The following is a 20,194-nucleotide window of genomic DNA, read 5'->3' on the forward strand; positions in this document are numbered from 1 at the left end:
CTTTGTAAGTTTGGTGGGAGCTTCGAAATCATACACTCGATAGTCTTCGTAGAGTTCAGATTGGATACATAGTTCATCTGAGTGAGTGTTAGCTCACAAATATGTATCTTGGGAGACAACCTTTTCAAATTATCTGGAACAGTCCCCTTAGTAGTTGAGACGTTCAGCATCTTGTCAATAAATGCATGGGCTACTACGTGAATGTGAAACCTAAGCGTGACGGCGTCTGACTGTTTCATGTAAAATCAAGAGGCCTGTCTAGATGCTTCGAGGATGGCAGCCGCCATGTGGATGCTAGTAAAGATATTTTCACTAGCCGGGGTCTAGGATCCCCGTCGTTTTCGGCTAATTGAATCACTTATCCAGTCACTACGCTAATAAGCTCCAACGATGACTTTACGAATTTCCACTCTAGAATATCATATTCCGAATAATCAGGGTCCATGTTTTCTGAGACGCTTCGCACAGCGATATTTCTTCCGCGAGAGAACGTTGTGGAAGATTCCTTAGGTATATTCCTAATGGCGTTGGTTATGATCTAAATCATATAAATCCTAAGGATACATTAAAATTATTAGTTATTCTGTTCGACTGTAGGTTAATGTGTTACCATAAGCGCCATGTATGAGAGACCCGCCACACGTCTTAAGGTCACATGGTTTTCAGGAAAAACAATAAATTATCGAGCATAAATCAACGTAAAAGTACTAATCGATCTCTTCCTGGGAGCTTCGGCCGTCTTCAGTACTTACAGAATTTGATTGGCGAATATCAGCAAACTTCAGTAGCCGAACACAAGGAACAGGTTTGTACCTGTTCGTTTTTATTGCTCAGATTTTAGCCAATCTCGCTAATTTCTGCTACGACTCTCGAAACGGCCCACAGCTTCGTCAACTGCGTATCATTGATCTCTTTTTTGACTGCATCTTAGAACCATCAAGTGCGTGGTTCAAAGCTGGTAGGTTGAATTAAATATATATATATATATATATATATAGGCCTTTAATGGTATACATCCTTTTTCTGGGTTCGCCTTTACATTATTTTTACCCAATCCATTCTTTACCTTTATTTTTCTGGTAGTAACTCGGGTCTTTTAGTGTTTCCGTTGAGACTATAATTTACGACCTTTGAACGACGCGTAAGTGACTTTAAGCATGTACACTTACTATCTAGGACTAAATAATGGTTATTAATCAATGAGCAGCTGGATTTAGGGTTTTCATGATGAACTGACATCAGCTAAAGTTCCAAAACGCTATTTGGCCAAATAAATGGATGGATTGCACGCCAAAATCAACACATGTTATCTTATCTTCTTGGTTCATCTATGAATTACAGTCTTGCCGTGTTTTTGTTGATGTTACTAATATTATGGATGAACAAAGGTATGCAGGATAAGCTAAACCAAGCATATGTGTATTTTTATTTGTTAATTACATAGTCAAGTACTACTTCGTGTCAACCCAAGATGAGGTAGCCAGGGTATGGTTCTATTTTTGTTATCATATATTTCATAACAAAAATATGCCAATGGCCTTATAAAACACACATTCGGTCGCATCACTATTTTTGTATGCAGTCTTTAGCGCTACATTTTGAAATTAATTCTCATCTTCCTACACATTCACGTTTGACTAATTTGTCACAAAAGTCCTGTTCAAATTTCTGACAATGTGACTTTTCCTTTTATCGCTATTGCCTATTCTGGTCATACCTGTTAGCTAGCGTGAATTGCAATATCATGTTCAAAACACTTGTTACTCCTTGCATCATTTTTAGCCCTCCTATTCCGTCTTTCGACTTATCATGGACTTGCTGCTTTAAAATGTGATATATCAAATGTCTTAATATAAGCCAAATTGAAGGAATATTCCACTTTAAAGTGGCATATATTGGTGAAAAAGCGCCCAACTTTTTCTGATGAAATCTCTATACAGATTCAGAAAGCTCGTATTTTGGGTTGGTCCGGGTCAATGTTAAACAAATGTTAGGAGGCAATTGACCGCATCGTCTACTTACCTGAGAATACTCACTAGCCCTAATGAATTAATGCTTGGTGAAATATCAGCACCAATTCAGAAAGCTTATTTGGCCCCGGGAACCTATATCATTCGTAGCATAAATAAAATGTGCGTCTAACAGCCAAAAGTTGGACACACAGCTCAGCAGTCCACTATTATTATTATGTTGCTCTGTAACAGCTTTTGAAAATAGAAGACATTTATAAACTACTGGTATTTTCTTCATGAAAGTTCTTAGAGCGTTGTATTGCATATAGTGGGACCATGAAGTTAGCCATGTTAAGGTTAGATGCAGGATGCTAGGTATGTATGACAAACCGGTTTTTAAGATTGTAAATCTTCGCTGAATGTGGCTATTTGGACATCTGTTACGTATGCCCAACCACCGTCTATCTCGACCCGGAATGTTTGTTGGCGTAGGGGTAGGTTGGGTAAAAGCTTGGAGCGTTTAAACCTAGCACAGCATCAGTCTGCAAAGTCATTAGCTATTGGCCTATCGTAATGAACCAATCGAGCTATACTGGCCGGAACAGTCGTTCCTCAATGTTCTGCCGTGCCAGACAGGTTGATTGAAGAGCCGTAAGACTAAAAGCAGCAAACCTAAGGTCTGAGGGCGAAGTCGTACTGCTGACTGTACAGAGGTGTGACGGCATTAAGATGTTTCCTTCAGGCAACCAGAATAACAGCGATACCGCCTTCCCACAAGGAAGGGTGAGGATAGAAAAGGTCGACCCTGAGAATGCACACCTCACCTTATCCCACGGATTCCCGTCTCTGGCGGTAAGGTTCCAACAAGTTCCGAGCTAACACGAAAACTCACAAAAATGGTCGTGTGTGACCGACCTCAAGCACTTGTCCCTTGGGCACTGTAGTCACGCTCTCAGGTCACTAAGACCACCTTTAACTCAATTTCCTTTTCGGGTACCTCTAGACGAAACCTTCCACGGTGTGGGCAACCAGGAAATGGTAGCCACCCTTATACCTCTAACAGCACTCAAGATCACTGTATTCATAATCAATCTCCCTCTTCAATTTCTATTATTCCTCATACCTCAGCTTTAAACCCTAAACTTCCTCTTTTGGCTTCTTCCTCGTGTCACCATAGCCAACGATTCTAGTCTACTGAAACCTCTCTCCAAACTACACATTGGAGCCTTCAACGTTTGCACCCTATGTCAGTCGGCCAGCAGGCCTCCATGACTAAAACCCTAGAATTTCGTATCATTGATGTATGCTACATCTCCGAAACACACATACAATATCTTAGTTTGGTCGTTCACTTGACCTTACCTCGCTAAAACGGAGAGCCGAAAAGATATACCCTCCGTGTATATAGCGACCCGATGGCTAGTTCTTGTGGACTGGAGGGTGTAGGTATAGCACTAAGTACGAGGGCAAAACAATAACTATTAGAATGGATACCTGTTGACAGTCGCCTATATGCTGTTCGGCTAAACGGGTCCGTAAGAACTCGGAAGAATAGGGACACACGTCGTCGTCTTTTCGTCATTTCTGCCTACACTTCCACTGAACGCGACCCGGATAAAGTAGATGACTTTTACAGAAAGCTTTCTGAACTTCACATAGTTAAACGCTCAGACATAGTACAGGTGACTTTAATGCCCAAGTAGGTAGCTTAAATCAAACAAAAAGACATTTAGGTGGGTATTTTAGTATTCCAACTCAGCGAACACATAATGGTGATCGTCTGCTGCAACTGCGTTCAGACAATCGTTTATTTTCAGCAAGCACTAATTTTAAGCATAAGGAGAGACATCGTCTAACATGGAGATCCCCTGGACCAAACCAACGATACACTCAAATAGAGCATATTCCTATCAGTCATCGTTGGAGAGGCTGGATAGAAGACCGCCGCTCATTCTGGAGTACATGTTTAGACTCTGATCATGCTCTAATACGAGCACGCATTTGCTTGCGTCTCACTGGATGCAGAAAAACCACATTAAGTAGACCCACTATAACTGAACTCAGTGACGAAAAAGCCAAAACGATCAAAATTACCTTGTGGTAACCATAGAGGGATTAGTTTGACCAATATAGCGTCTAAAATACTAGCCTCAATAACTATCGGACGTATAACAAAGACTCGTGAACTACGAACACAAGAAAAATAGGCTGGCTTCAGGCCTGGTCGTGGCTGCATCGACCACATATCCACCATTTGTCAGGTTTTAGAACACAGGCATGCTTATCTGCGTCCCACAATGATAGTTTCTCTTGACTTAAAAGTGGTATTGGACTCTGTAGACCGAGAGGTTCTGTGGCAGTGTCTGTCATTGAAAGGTGTACCTCGGAAGTACATAAACCTTGTAAAGGCTGTCTACTCGAATACTATCAGTCGAGTCAGAGCTTATGGCAAATTGTCATCTGATTCTGAAACCTTTAGGTGGTGTCCAACAAGGCTGACCACTATCTTCATTTCTGTTTAATTTCATTATAGACCTAGTGCTGGAAATGACGTTATTGTTGACTGGATATTCAGGAATCGATCTCCTTCAGGGAGGTCAAATGACGCTGATAAAATGCAGTGTTTTGGTAGCACTGAGCAACAATACTAGGATGTTTGAGATGCATTTCTTCCCCTCTAAATACAGGTTGTTGCTCCAGGACTGGCCTGCATCAACACCTGAACTAAGGATAGGGAGTGAAGTAGTCGAACGCATTGACAACTTCACTTATCTTGGAAGTCTGATCAGTCCTAATGGGTCGGTGTCTGACGAAATCTCAGCACGGATTCAGAAAGCTCGTTTGGCTTTTGCCACCTTACGTCACCTATAGCAAAGGCGAGATATCCATATATAAATAAAAGGATGGGTATACTGTGCAGTAGTTCGTTCTGTTCTACTCTACGGCTGTGAAACATGGCCATTAAGAGTAGAAGATACTCGTAAGTTACCAGTATTTGATCCCAGCTGTCATAGAAATATTGCTCACATCTACTAAGATCACTGGGTAAGTAATAGTGAGGTTAGACGCAGGATATTAGGGAATGATGGTAAACCAGTTGATGAGGTTGTAAATCTTCATCGACTGTGAAATGGTTGGGAGACGTGTTACATATGCTTGAACACCAATTACCACGACGCCCAATGATGACTAGTGTTAGGGATGGTTGGAAGGAAGTTGGGGGCGGCCGAACCAAAACAGTTGGCAATCAGTGTCCGCAAGTACGGTATATGCTTTGCACCTTCAAAGTGAGAAGTCCTCTTACAAGACTGACAGGATTCTATTCCTTGGGTGGTGAGAAGATTGAAGTAGTTGAGAAGTTCGTGTATCTAGGTAGCTATATAAGTGCTGGTGGTGGCGTGAGTGATGAGATCGATGCACGTATAATGAAAGCCGGAACGGCTTATGCCAATCTGGGCCATCTTTGGTGCCTTCGTGATGTTAGTCTGGCCGTAAAAGGTCGGATCTACAACGCGTCGGTGAGAGCAGTTTTCTCTATGCTTGTGAAACCTGGCCTCTCCGAGTTGAGGATGTTAGATGTCTCTCTGTGTTCGATCATCGCTGTCTTCGAAGGATTGCTGACATACAGTGGCATTACCATGTTAGTAATGCAGAGGTTCGGCATCGTGTGTTCGGGCGCAGAGACGATAATTCAATTGGTGTCACCATCTTAAAACACCGACTTCGGTGGCTTGGACATGTTCTACGAATGTCGTCCCAGGGAACTCCTCGTCGTGCATTATTTGCCGACTCTGGGACTGGTTGGAAAAAGCGGAGAGGTGGTCAGTGTATGACATGGTGTCGTGGTATGAAAGCTGTACAAGACTGGCTTCTGTTGGTCCTTCACGACTTCCTGGTTGGGGTCCTGAAGATGGTGCAACACAGTGGCTAAAGACGTTATTAAATATGGCTCAGAATAGAAGCCAGTGGCGATCCTGCTGTAACCTTCTTTTACTTTCTTCATAAAGAGTGGTTCTAACTTTCTTAACTGAAAGAGTCTTCCGGTTGTACATTTCAGTCCCCTTATCTTTTCATCCTTTCTCTTCCTATCTTCATTATTTTGTGTGGCGCATATGCATCTGGTGCCCTTTTGTACCAATATGTATGTGTTTTAATAATAAAAATAAAAATGTTGCTTATGACTGACCAACTTTCCATAAAGGACTATCCATTCAGTAGGTCCATAGTGTTCAACTGAATAGGAGAAATAATCTGTATTACTAGAAATGTATTGTAGTAATCTTTGCACATGTGAACGTCAGATGGTTCTTATCATTTAGCTAACATTCACTAGTAATAAACATACATTACTCTAGAACTTGAGTATTCTCATTTTGAAGGAACAGTAGCATTCAAATAATTCAAATAGAATTCGTTTTATTTATACTGCCATATTTTTGTATTTCAGCCTTTCAATCCGGATCAAATTTGAAAGTTGATGTAGGCGAAGCTCGTCTAGCTGAATTTGCCCTTGGAGGTTTATCTAATCTTTCAGCTTCATCGCCTCTAAGTCGTCAAGAAATTCTCAATCACATACACTTACCGTGTATTGTGGCTTGTGCTACATCTCCAGACTCCACAGTTGTTGTACATTCACTGACTATTATCGTACACTTGTTTACTCGTTGTCCGAATTCAGAAGATTTCATTTCTTTGGGTTCGAGATTTCCTGCTATAATCCAAATAGCCCGTCAGTATTGTGAGTCACGTAATCGGCAGACAGACATTGATCCTCGTATTCCGATTTTATCCCAAATACTACTGGAAGACTGTTGTAATTGCAGTTTTTCTCACGAAAACGTTTCATCCAAATGTTCTTCTTAAAGAAATTTCGATGCTCACAAATCACATTATTTCTTAATTCTCATCAATCCCTATCTCTATGTTCACCTACAACATTTTTAGTGCATTCTTATTGTCAGCTGCCCTTAGCTGTTTTACCAGAAATCCGCAAGAGGAATTCAAATGAGAAATTACTATCGACTTGTTCTCAACCTAAGGTAACTTTAGTCAGTAACATATATATATATATATATATATATATATATATATATATATCAGTTAAAGTTATCTTGTTTTACATGTATCTGATGGTAACTTTTTAAAATATCAAATTCAATCAGGTTTTTCATACTTATTAATCTTTAGGATATGTGATCTAAAACCCAGATATTGGGCATTGAATCTTGACTGAGTTTCACTCAATAGCTGCAACGCTGTCTTATTTTAAGTATATCTCAATAACTTTGGCTTCATCGACTTTCAGAAAATTAAGCTATTATTACAATGATGTGTAGTCGAAAGTTCGAAGTTTTATCAGAGTTTAGTTTGTAAGGTGGATGAGTTTTTTCAAGAATCGATGTCTACACCTAATCTTTTGGGTTATCTTGAAAAAACACTGATTGTGACCCTATGCTTCAGAAAAAATCTCGAAAATAGACAATGGGAGATCTCATTCGTTCTCCCGAATAATCGCTTCTCAAGCTGTTTTGTACTGGTAATAGCATACAATGTTCAAGGTGGTATCAGACTGTATTATAAATCGTTTAAAATTAAAAATATCACCTGGTAAAGTTTGACTTATTGGCTAACTACAACCTACTGGATGTGAACGTTGGGAGTAATTCCTCTTCAAATAAATGACGAGTCCCGTCCGTAGCTACTACATTACTGAAGTGGGAACTTGCTCATTGTAATTCATTTTGTGGTTGGCTTTGAGCAAGTACCCGTTAGGCTCTGTTGTTAGGTTCTCAAGTCAAAGTTTTTAATACTAATTCTAATTCATTTCAGGTTTTCTTAAAAAGAAACAACCTTTCAGAGTATCGGCAATGGAAAAGCGTCGATTGCTCATGTACTTTCATCAGGACTTGTGCCTATTTCTCTCACTATGAATTCTAGTCATATCCCATGTTTTGTGTTATCGACTTCTTTTTTCTGGGACCATCTCCCCCCTTATGAAGCTGTTGTTTACAAATGGAGCTCTCAAAAATGGTTTCTTTGGTTTTTAAAACAATTAGTCCCTTTGATAAATTTTGATAATGCAATAAGAAGACGAAGTTTATCAGAATTATGTGAAATTCTTTGGTTTTCTTAACCTGTTCCTAACTGGCTGTTCAATCCTTCAGTGTTCCAACCACAGATCAAGTTAAACAACAGGTCTCACTAGTCAGAATTCTGTTCCATAAATGTATATCTTGTTTCTAAAACACTCACACAAAATCTAAATTTGACCGTTCACTCGACCTCATGTAGTTAATGGATTAAGTTTGGATTTCTTCTTCTATGTGTTTGAAAATGCGATGATAACATACAGAAATTAATTTTACGTTCCACACTATTATGATCCATTCATCGACAGTTAGCAGAGCTGTCTCGGAAATTATAAGGAATCTGTCAGGAGATCGTTACCAATATAGATCAATCCTAACATCAATAATCACATGATTTGCACTGATAACTATAACAACTTTTAAACTTTGTTCAGCCTAACATTACGTTTTGTTCCCAGTATTTTTATCTATACTAATTATTCAAAAGAATTTCAATGTATATTTGAATAGTTTGAAGAGAAAAACGAAGTTGATCCAGCATTAATGAGATGTCTGTCTATCAACTAAGGGATGAGTATATTGCACAGCGGTTTTCTATGTACTAATCTACAGCCACGAAAAGTGGTTTTTAGAAGAAGACAAACGTATACGGCAAGTATTTTGTCATAGTTGTCCGTGAAATATTTTTTACCTATCGCAAAAAAATGGAGTGAACAATGCTGAGGTTGGAAGTAGGATATTAAGTAAAGATGATAAATCGATTAGTAAGGCTGTAAATCTTTATTGATTTAAGTGGCTGAGAAAAGTGTGTAACGTATACACAACTACCATCTACCTATACTCTCGATGTTTTCTGGGATAGAAGTAGGTTGAAAGAAATCTAGAGGTAATCAGATTACGACATAAAATCAACCCATAGAACCATTGACTACTGGTTTGAGATATATCATTAGGTGCAAAATCCTTGTTTAGGGCCTCTACAATACTCGTGGCCAATGATGTTGGATAACGTAGTCTGAACAAGGCCTCAGTTGCATTTATTATGTGTCTTCCTCGAAATTCAGAATTTAGTGTCATTCTTCGACCGTTCATATTGGGATTAACTCTCTTTTGCTTTCAATCGCTAGCTTTTTTATGTGGTGTGGCAAATCGAACCTACATGTATTCATGCCACAATTCCCACGTTGATAATGATTGAGGTACATCAATATGTATACTATAGTATGTCTATTATAGTGTTGAAATACCATTTATTAAATCAATAATATGCTGGAAATCTTGTGATTTTTATAACCATAAAGCATCTTGTTTTACACTAAGCATAGTTTGTGAATGTCACATAACTACTGAACAAATCTTCCTAGTTCTTATGTCATCAGTTTGCTTTTAAATTATTAATTACCACTATGCTTTCATGTATCTCCATTATTCTAGAGTGATAAACTCGATCTGAATTCACAGTCTGAACCACCGCCATATCAGTTACCTGGTTCATCAGCCGACCAAAGTAAGTGGTACCGAAAGAATACGATTTGAAAATTTTAAATCCGCTTAATTCATGTCTATTTTAGCACTCCATCGATCACTTAATGACGTTTAACGGATTACATATCAAGGAAATTTTAGTGATCGTCGATTTTATTATGTTCCTCGCTTATAACGAAACTAGTCAAGGCGTAGGATCTAGGAGAAATATAACTCATGTGTCAATTACAGGCCTACATCCTCCGCTTCGACCACGATTCATGTGGTACCTTGTGATATTCAGCTTAACACATCAAGGTGAATCGGAGATTGAACCCGTAGCGTCTGTCATTTAAAGTCGTACTACACATTATTACATCAAGGTAAATCAAATAAGTTGAAAGAATAGTACTATCAGTAAAAGTAAAAAAGAATTAAACGTTTAAGAGAAACTGATAAAATATGCTAGCGAATAACATGAAATAATGCAAAAAACCTTACAACTATCTCGTGAACCCTAACCAACAGATCTGCGCCCTCTGATATGACTCGTTCCAACACTCCCTGAGCGTAAAACAGAAAATGCAGACTTTCTAGATTATATAAGACTATACAACATATATAGTCATAATTTATCTGCTGAAACAACTAGCTTCTTACAATCTTGGCGTTCGTTCAGACATTGATAATTTTTAAATCTAATTAAACATGATTGTTTCAAATACATTTACAATAGCATTGTAAGCTGTTTCTCATTCTGTATCTGTCTGTTTCCCATTTTCACCTCAACTTTTGCTTACTGCCATAAATACTATTGGTATTTATGCAATTTCTTTCCTGTTTTTTGGTACCTCTATACCTGCAATGTCGAAGTTAAATATTTATTAATTTAAACACAAATGTTGGTACAAAGGGGCACCAGATATATATGCGCCATACAAATCTCATTTGATTTGTGTGAGGACTGTGATACTGGCCGGGTGCTCACACCGAAGCAGGTGGTTTTCTTAGGGGGCCACACCCGGAGCCTTCAACCGAAAGGTCTGATCCACAGGGCAGTGGGCATCGTGAGGAGACACACTCCCATGGTAGCCGGTGACTGACAATTGATTCACACGCCATTTGTTCCATCAGGATGCTGAAGCCCATGTGCACCATTGGTTTAGAATGAGGGTTTTCCAACTGCCCTAGGTGGACTTTCCGTGTCCACCAACACGGTTAAAGCACCGGACATTCACCTTTCGTCCTCTCAATTTCGTAAACAACAGTAATGCCACGAGAAGGCAGTGAGTAGGACTTCCCTATCAGAGGCTATATACGCGTAGCCATGTGAGAGCATTTGGAGAGGGAGAGCGGACTCTCCCCACTCTCGGTCGTACCAGGGCATTTGGGGGCAATTTCATCTGTTGTCTCCCACAGTAACTCCCCCAAAGTCGAAGTATTTTAGATTGGTTCAGCACACACTATTATACCATGTTTTATATTGTGTCTGTCTTTCCTGGAGCTCAATCTTAGTATTTATTTATTTATTTAAACACATAAATAGTGGTATTATTAGTAGTATTAGTATTGGCTGATGATTTGTGTGTCTAATCAAAATTATAATTGTTCAAGGTTTGTTTTATATTAAAAGAAACACCAATGTTTTTGGTAATGTATATTTGTTTACCGGCAGATACAAGTGCTGTTGATATAGAATGTGAAAATCACTCTTACACATCTGAAAAATCCCACTTATTTGGAAGTACTTCAGTTAATAAATGGGCTCCTAATCCTCTAGTAACATCGTCATCAACATCATGTCCAACTACAATAGATCTGGTTTTAACTCAACCACCTGCTGTCCTACTTTTCAAACATTACGCATCAATTGCTGCAGGTCTTTCAAAGGCTCGTCTTACAGGTTTAGTTGTTTCAACTGCTTTAGTCGGTTGTGGCTTAGCAGCATCTACTAGTATGGTATCACCTGAATTCCTGGAAAATTGTTATTCGACTGTAATTTGTTTAGCTCTTGGAACTACACTAACCAGTTCTGCTGCAAATACAATCAATCAAGTAAGATTTATTTAGTTAAATTCTTTTGCGTTCTTAGTAAAAGATCAAAATTTTGTTTTATGTTTTTAAGTGCTTGAATCTTAGTATTAAATTTGTAAGATACACTGATGTCAAGTTTGCCCCGTTCGAGCAAATCGATTCAGATTTTTACATGATGGAATTAGAGAAACAAGGGAAATCGAAGTAATTATCCTCTTAACTTCATCGGAAAGGTATCTAAAAAATGGACGCACTAGTATCGAATCATCCCAAAGTGACAATTAAGTTCCATGTACCCACAGAAAGTAGAGTGGGATGGTAAACCTAAGGCTAAGAGCACTAAGCATGAACTGCCAAACAGGTCACCAGTATATTCAAGAAACTTTCGACTGTGGGATCTGTCTGGGTAGCTAGTGTCGTATGAAGAATGGTTGGTGACGTTATTTGTGAAGCTAATGTCCAAAGGAAATGTCTGACACATGAACCACGTACGACCTGCAGAGCATACATCAATTAAGGAGCCACACGTACCCAACCTATTATTGGGTTACCTTATTGTTACAGCTAGTCAGAACCAACAAATTCGGAACAGCAGAAACAGCAATCAGGTCGTGAAAAGATCGTCAAGAAAGCATCGCCTTACCCAACATCAGCTAAATCCTGGGAACCAAATCTATTTTCTGAAGGGAAAGAAGATACATTGAGCCAATCAAAAATCATCCAAATAATAAGTGCACGTGATTAGCCAAGAAATGGTTTCCATTTCTAAGAAATGAGAGGTACACCATCAGTGCGTTGGTTTTCTAAAGGAGAAACATGCATGAATGGGTATACATATCGATTCGGTTATTCAGTAAACTTCCTTTTCCTCTTTCACTCTTTTCACTCGAGTAGTCGGTTTGGCTCGTGTATAAGAAGATTGTATATCAGTATCAAAATCGGACACTGTAAAACATAGCAAAAATCATCAAATTAGTTCTTAACTAAGCCAATCAACGTGGTTAAGCCTTTGTATGAGATCTCATGGCCTTTGATCCGACCGCTGATTAGGTGGGGAGTGTACACATATTGGAGCGAAACTGCTCTCTAGTACTTTGTAGTTTTCAATAGTAGCCTAACTGAGGCCAACCTGCAACGATTACAACCTACAAATCTAACCAGTTCCCTCAAAGCCGGTCCTACCTAAATTCTATCTCTACAACAGTGACTGGATTTCATTCAGGTATATTTGAAGTGAGTGAGAATACTCAGATAAGGACAACCAATTTATTGTTTAATGGAAGATTACAGAGTTTTTTGGTAAAATGTGAAGACCGTACATCAAATGCTTCATTTACCAATCTTCCAATTCTCAACTCCTTTCTGTTTTCTTCACTTCATCCTTCTCAATGTTTTGACAGTCATTCCACTTCTGACCAGTGTTACATACTACTTATGACTGTCGACATACGTAACGCACACCACATATGTATCGGTTCACTAGTTGATTCATTCGCGTTACTTTTCATTTTGTCTACTATTAGTTACAGAGTTAGTCATAGAAGACAAATTTTTACCTTTACAGTCGGTGGAAATTTCCCAGTTTCCAGATAGAGTCGGTTGATGTTTTCTCTCAAAATAGGATTAAATAATCTTGACACCTCTCAATTGTCAGTTAGCAGTGCTGATAACCATCGAGTTGTCAGGTGGTTGGATGTGGTCGGAAGGAAACCCTGACACACCTAAGATTCGTGTTAGTTGACACTCATTGGGAAGGTATACCTGTATTAGTGAGGGATCTAATGCTCCCATGAGATTTGAATCTGTGTCGTCCAGTTTCATAGTGGGTAGTAGATCTAGGGTTCTTGGTAAAAACTATGACACACACAATCATATAATCGTATTAGACCACTCAGTGATAATTTTGGGATTTATCGGTAAATACTGCTGTTTTTTTTAATAATTAAAATACGTTTTTCAATTGGATCCATTTCTCGTCCCCCAGATTATCGAAATTCCTTACGACAGCCAAATGACTCGTACACGAAACCGTGTACTCGTTCGTGGTTTAACTACGTGAGTTGATTTCTCCATATTTTTCCAAACTGTATCACATGTCGTTTGATAAATGCCTTTCAATGTTTAAAATGGATTTCCTCCTCAACACCATTAGTACATATAACTGTTAAAAGGTATATACTTTTTTCTAATAGATAGAACACATACAAATATAATCGTATTATATGAAAAACTTTGGTCCATAAATAGTAAAAGAATAAAAACATCTCGAGGTTATATCCTCATAATCCTGTGGTAATCGGTCGATAATGGCAATCAGTTATTATTTCGTACTGACAACCTCATTCATTGCCAGTCCTACGCTAACTATAGACATAAAGATGTTAGTTGATCACCCGTCATTTACACCTATAGATAGTATGGTTGTTACTGCAGATGACTGCTTAATAGATTGCATATCAGAACAGACATGTGCTACGTCGAAATCAATACCTAAAAAAGCTAATTTAGTCCGCAATCCTGTTTCCGTTGTTCATTATTTACCTATAATCTAAGTAGGTCGCGGAGACTATTCTTTTAAATCTTAACTAAGTGGTAAAGACTGTACAAAGCTTAAGATAAGAGAATTTAATGGAACATAGTGGCACGATTCCAAAATACGTGAGGGATGGTGATCAGAAATTATATATTAATTTAACCGAAATACTAACTGAGTTATAGGGATAGAAGGTATCATTCTAGCATACTGATCTCCATTGCTCAGCCAGGTTTATCCAAAGGGCTTTTGTGATGACCGTGGACAAATCAGATTAGTAAGTGATCGCAGGCAATCTTTAGGAGCCCCTGTTTGATCTAGATTTTTTGTTAGTTATCACTTGGTAAAAGGATATGCCTACTGTTTTTAAGGAAACGATGTGCCCCCCTACTGAATCCAAAATTTCTTTACCCACTATCACCATCAGAGAAGTTACCATGAGGCTGTTCCAGTTGTGACTAAACGATAATGGTGAGATATTTACACTGATTAACCGCTTTTTAGTAACCAGGTGTCATATTTGTTTAGCCTTTTGATGTTAACTGTGTTTTATCAATCAAGTTACAATAAGAGCAGCATTCTAAATGACCCACTATTACATTATGTTTTGATGTTTAATTGTTGGGAAACCAAGCAATTTCTTAGTTAGGACATTTATCTGTAAGAGTTTGTATTCGCATATGTACGTCCTGGCTCGACGTTACATTTCGTCACATGTTTTGTAGAGTAGATGGACTCTGGCCATCAAACGAATCTAGAACGTACGCTTGCTCCCATTCAGGGCTCGTCAGCTGAATGTGCCTGCATCCCATTTTTGATGTTCATACCGTTATTGAAACCCAGTACCTTTCGCTTCGGACACTCAATGTGTTACTCACTGAGTCCAGATGGTCACTAACTTGCATTTTATTTGTAAGGGATTGCATTTTCCAGTCCTAGATCCCACTACTAGACGCTATCCAACTTTCATAAAAGCTTATGGTTAAGTGGAAATACGCTCAGGATGCCCATACCTCAATAAAAACCAATCAGTTTCAGTCCTTATAATAAGTACCATACTTTACTAGGTCATCTTAGTAAACAACATGAATGCAATTTAAAATTTTCTACAACTTTTTGTTCCTGAATTCTTCTCAAAACTTTTAGACCCGGCAGAGCAGCTCTTTTTGCAATGGCTTGTACTGGTTCTGGACTATCACTGCTTTATTTCGGTGTAAATCCTCTTGTTACTTCATTGGCTGCTGTAAATATGTTATTGTATACATGTATATATACACCATTGAAACAGATTAGTCAGGTTAATACATGGGTTGGAGCTTGGGTTGGTGCTATACCTCCATTGATGGGTTGGGCTGCAGCTACTGGACAATTACAGTGTGGTGAGGTTATCTCTCTCTCTCTCTCTCTCTCTCTATATATATATATATATATATATATATAGCTGTCATTTGTATAGTCCTTGTCGTCTGTTGCACTACTGAACATACTGAGGTTATTTTTCTGCACTGATAATGACCGTGAAAAAGATATAACAATCAAGTTAACGTTTTCTTAATTATTAACTTGTCTACCAGTTACAGATTCGTCTACTTGACTTCGGGGTGCTAGTGGTACTGTGAGACTTCTCAAGCTGAAAATAGATTTACTGGTATTCCAACATGAAACTTAGTAGCTAAAAGTCGAATGGCTCAAATACACAGCCATCGCTTCGCTTAACGTTAGTAGGTTATGAAAATGTTTGACGGATAAAACGCAGTGTTAATACTGTTTCTAGTATAGAAAGAACCTAGTTATTGGATTTTCCACGGATTAATGTCACCTAGAAAGCTACTGAAACATAGAGAGTTCTAAAAATCTGTTTCGTCTAGTCAGTTGCTTTCAAATACCCTGATACAGACGAGAGTGAGGAAAGTCCGCTATCCTCCTCAAAATGCTCGTATGGTCACACATATATAGCCAATGCCAGGGAACATTACCAAGGTTTGATTTGATAATTTTAAATGAACTGAGCATTAGGTAGATTGTTATAAATAAATTAATATATTTGTAATATCCCAATGAGTATAAAAATGAGATTTTCTGAAGTTTCGTGACTCAGTGTGAGCCACTTCTTCAGAGAATAAATAACCAAATCAAAATTAACCCAAGTTTAAATAGTGCAAAGGAACATCACAAGAATATTATATGCGATTAAACAAAAAACAGGTCTGGGATATTACAAATATATTATTTAATTCATAATACCGCGGAAGTTCTACTCAATGCTCTTTCGCGGCAGGGTTATTGTTTACGAAATTGAGAGAAGGAAGATTGAATTTCCAGAGATTAAATTGTGTTGGTGGGTACGAAGGATCCACCTAGGGGAGTCAAAAAACCCTGATTCCAAACGAATGGTGCATAAACCCATTCTTGGTCACTAGGCACCATGGAACTGCATCTAACGTTGTCCTACTTCCTTGTGGACTAGACTTCTAGGTGAAAAGCTCGATGAATGGTCCCCTAAAAAAACCACCTGCTTTGGTTTGGGAACCTGAGCAATATCCCAACCCACATAGAGTTGATACTTTTTGTGGCACATATATTTGGTCCCCCTCTGTACCAACGTTTATATATTTAAATGAATAAATCAATAAATAATAATCTAACTTTGTTCAGTTCCCACCACTGCATCATACTATTATTCGATGTCATCACTGGGTAATTATTTCATTTTAGTATGGAATTCTGAACTGCTACGAAACTTTCTAAATGCCACTTGTTTTCACTAATTTCCCAACCAAAGTCAGTCGGTGGTTGAAACCACTTTTAAGTTGTGCAAACAAACACAAACCACTTTTATAAAAATGATATTTAATATGGTGAGTGTCCCCAAATGCCCTGGTACAGCCGAGAGTGGGGAGAGTCCGCTCTCTCTCTCTCTCCAAATGCTCTCACATGGCTACGCGTATATAGCCTCTGATAGGGAAGTCCTACTCACTGCCTTCTCGTGGCATTACTGTTGTTTACGAAATTGAGAGGACGAAAGGTGAATGTCCGGTGCTTTAACCGTGTTGGTGGACACGGAAAGTCCACCTAGGGCAGTTGGAAAACCCTCATTCTAAACCAATGGTGCACATGGGATCCAGTATTCTGAAGGAACAAATGGCGTATGAATCAATCGTTGGTCACCGGCTACCATGAGACTGCATCTCCTCACGATGCTCCACTGCCTTGTGGATCACATCTTTAGGTCAAAGGCTCCGGGTGTAGTCCCCTAAGAAAACCACCTGCTTCAGTTTGGGCACTTGGACAGTATCACAGCCCTGACACAAATCGAATGAGATTTGTGCGGCGCATATATATCTGGTGCTTCTTTGTACCAATATTTATGTGTTTATATAAATAAATAAAATATGGTGACTGTACATGCTTTTTGTTTAGTGGTGCTATCATATGGACTTTTGATGAAGTTTACTGTCATTTAGGTTAGAGAAGTATACTGGATCAATCAAGCAATATCTTCCACAAGGAAAATTCTTAGGGCCTACATTTCTTTCTTTGGTACCATGAACATACTCATGTTCACCTTGTATGTTTCAGAAATTGTGTATTTGTTTGGAAAAAACTGAGATATTATGATGAAAACACCGTGTTTACTGCTTCCGAAACTGATTTTTTTTTCATAACTAACCGAGCAATATGAAGCCTACTTATTTAACCTCAAGTATTTTCATAATGATGTGCACGTGCTTTCGCCTTTCACAACAAACTATGGTAGTTTCTGCCCTATCCTATAATTGATTCATATTTTTCACGTTTTTCTATCTTTTTTAGGTTCAATAATCCTAGCATGTTTGTTGTATGTATGGCAATTTCCACACTTTATGGCACTCAGCTGGAATATGCGTAGTGAATATTCCAAAGCTGGTTACGCAATGACGTCTATAATCAATCCGGATTTATGTAAACGAGTTGCTTTACGTTATTCAATAGCATCAAGTTTAGTTTGTTTAGCTGGTGCTGGTTGCAGTGCTATAAGTTTAGGACCATGGGCTGGTTGTGCATTAGGCATTGGCTCATTGCCAGCTAATATAGGTTTAATTTATTATGCATGGAAATTTGCTAAATCCAATTCGAATGTTGGTGATGGAAGTTCTGCTGCTGCAAGACGTTTATTTCGAGCAACATTATTTCATCTACCTGTAGTTATGATCACTGTATTATTGGGTTCTTATTGTTCTATCAATGCTGGACATATGTAGTGATATATCTATAGACGATTGGATTAGGCTTATTAATATATGTACCTAGATATTTTATAACATATTGTCGTTTTCGTTTCTTAGTACATTACCTTTAATTTGTCTCCTTTTTGTATCTCCCATGCTCTGTATGTAAATGGAGTTTTCTTCATACTAGTTGTATTAGTAATTTTTCCCAACAACTTATAATACAGAATGGTTTATACTCAATAAGTAGTTGACTATTTATTTTACTGTAGAGGGTTTGTAGAATTTGTTAAATTTTTTAGTTAACATTACGGATTGTCCTTAGTTAGATAATCATTAAAAATCACAAAAGACTGGACATTTGTTTCACTCTAGTATGGAACTCCCCACCATTGTGCATCCAAGACCCAATCATTTGTCGGACCCAGGAGCTTCAGGTTTTGCAGCCGGTGATTAATCTTTAGATTGCTAGGGTGGGATATAATGATTTATGTTTCCAACTGTAATCAGTTCACAATATTGTGCACTGCACTGGTTACGGCTTCTCATGTGCTGATTATTGACAAATTTTCGGACTGATAGTGAGAAGCCGTAACCAGTAGAGTTCAACCTTTTGTTACACAGTGATTCTAAAGCCAATAGATCTGGAGTTCAAGAATAAGAAAATGTGAACGCTTTTTTAGAGGTTTATGTGCTGTAGTGTATAAAATTTAAATTGATTAACCATCGTAAGAGACGCGAGCACGGTGTATTCAACTGTGGTCCAGTGCAGATGTTTGACCGAACACTTTCAGCTAGAGGTAAATCTAGTAAAATTAATTAGCTCAGGATTGCTGACGAAGAAGATATTCAAGGATTTGTTTACCCTTATAAATACTTAGAAATTATGAGATAATGATGGGCACGAAAATAAATGATCGATCTCAGTAATTGCTGCAATGGACGATTCAGAACAATATGAAGACTCGACTTATCAAAAACATTCACTAACATGTTACTAAGAGATAAAATCGAAAAGAGAAAAAAGTGCGTGTATAGTATAACATCGATATTACATGACAAAAAGTGGGACGAACTCACTTTAAACGGGAAAAGAAGCGGGACCGTGCACTAAAAAGAAATGGTCTAGTGATTTGTGAATATCGTGACGCCAATAACAATGTAATGGATGAATGACTAGTGTGACTGGTTAAATAAATATAATGATTCGAAGATTTAGTAGTTTGATTGTTGTGATCTTTATAGTAAATTTACGACTTTTGCAGATAATACAATATGAATAATGATTTACAAAATTAACGGATAAAAGTAATCAGTACATAGTTTTAATAATTGGACTTGTGAGTATATTCATGTGTAGTGATTTGGATTCTTTGTTTGCATCGGATTCGATGAGTATGTTGTTGTTATAACTTGTGGCCGAGTGGATGCCTAGTTAATGTATGACGTGATAAAACCGCCAATCAGAGAGCAGCGATTTATCGATTGGAACAGTGACACACGAAAACCGTACGAGCAGTCTAGAGTGCTAATCGGTCCTGCTTTCTGCCTAGCCCAGCCAGTTGAGTCCAGAACACTAATAACAGTCTCTGCGGTATGAATCATTGTATTTCAAACATACTGAGTTTATATACCAAACAGACTGACCACATCGTAACAATAAAATAGGAAATAATATTTGTACAAGATTCAGCCAAATGTGGGAGGCAGCAATTAATAGACTAGGGATAACTCAAGAATGGTAAATCGTATAATAATAGTCTAGGTCAAAATAAAGCTTATAATAAGGGGGACACGAATATAAATAGTTATACGATAAACAATATATATATGAATTAAGATAATTATGAGCTGATTAATTCTGGTAGGCTTTATTGAATGATAAGATGACTACTGTTTGACAGATTTATAATA

At 38.1% G+C, this 20,194-nt stretch overlaps 1 protein-coding gene across 1 annotated transcript; it reads left to right on the forward strand.

The window, feature by feature from the left end:
* Nucleotides 1-655: 655 nt before the first annotated feature.
* Nucleotides 656-18,524, forward strand: Smp_057930 (putative protoheme IX farnesyltransferase; the record flags this gene model as incomplete). The annotated part of the gene is made up of 9 exons (XM_018797603.1): nucleotides 656-805; nucleotides 835-958; nucleotides 6,400-6,690; nucleotides 6,897-6,991; nucleotides 9,476-9,548; nucleotides 11,181-11,560; nucleotides 13,524-13,594; nucleotides 15,219-15,451; nucleotides 17,886-18,524. The coding sequence occupies 9 exons, from the start codon at nucleotides 656-658 to the stop codon at nucleotides 18,311-18,313; spliced, it is 1,845 nt and encodes a 614-aa protein (XP_018652628.1). The 3' UTR covers nucleotides 18,314-18,524.
* Nucleotides 18,525-20,194: the final 1,670 nt, after the last annotated feature.

This window comes from Schistosoma mansoni, chromosome 5 (genome assembly GCF_000237925.1).
Source record: "Schistosoma mansoni strain Puerto Rico chromosome 5, complete genome".
In the NCBI taxonomy this organism is placed as follows: Eukaryota; Metazoa; Platyhelminthes; class Trematoda; order Strigeidida; family Schistosomatidae; genus Schistosoma; species Schistosoma mansoni.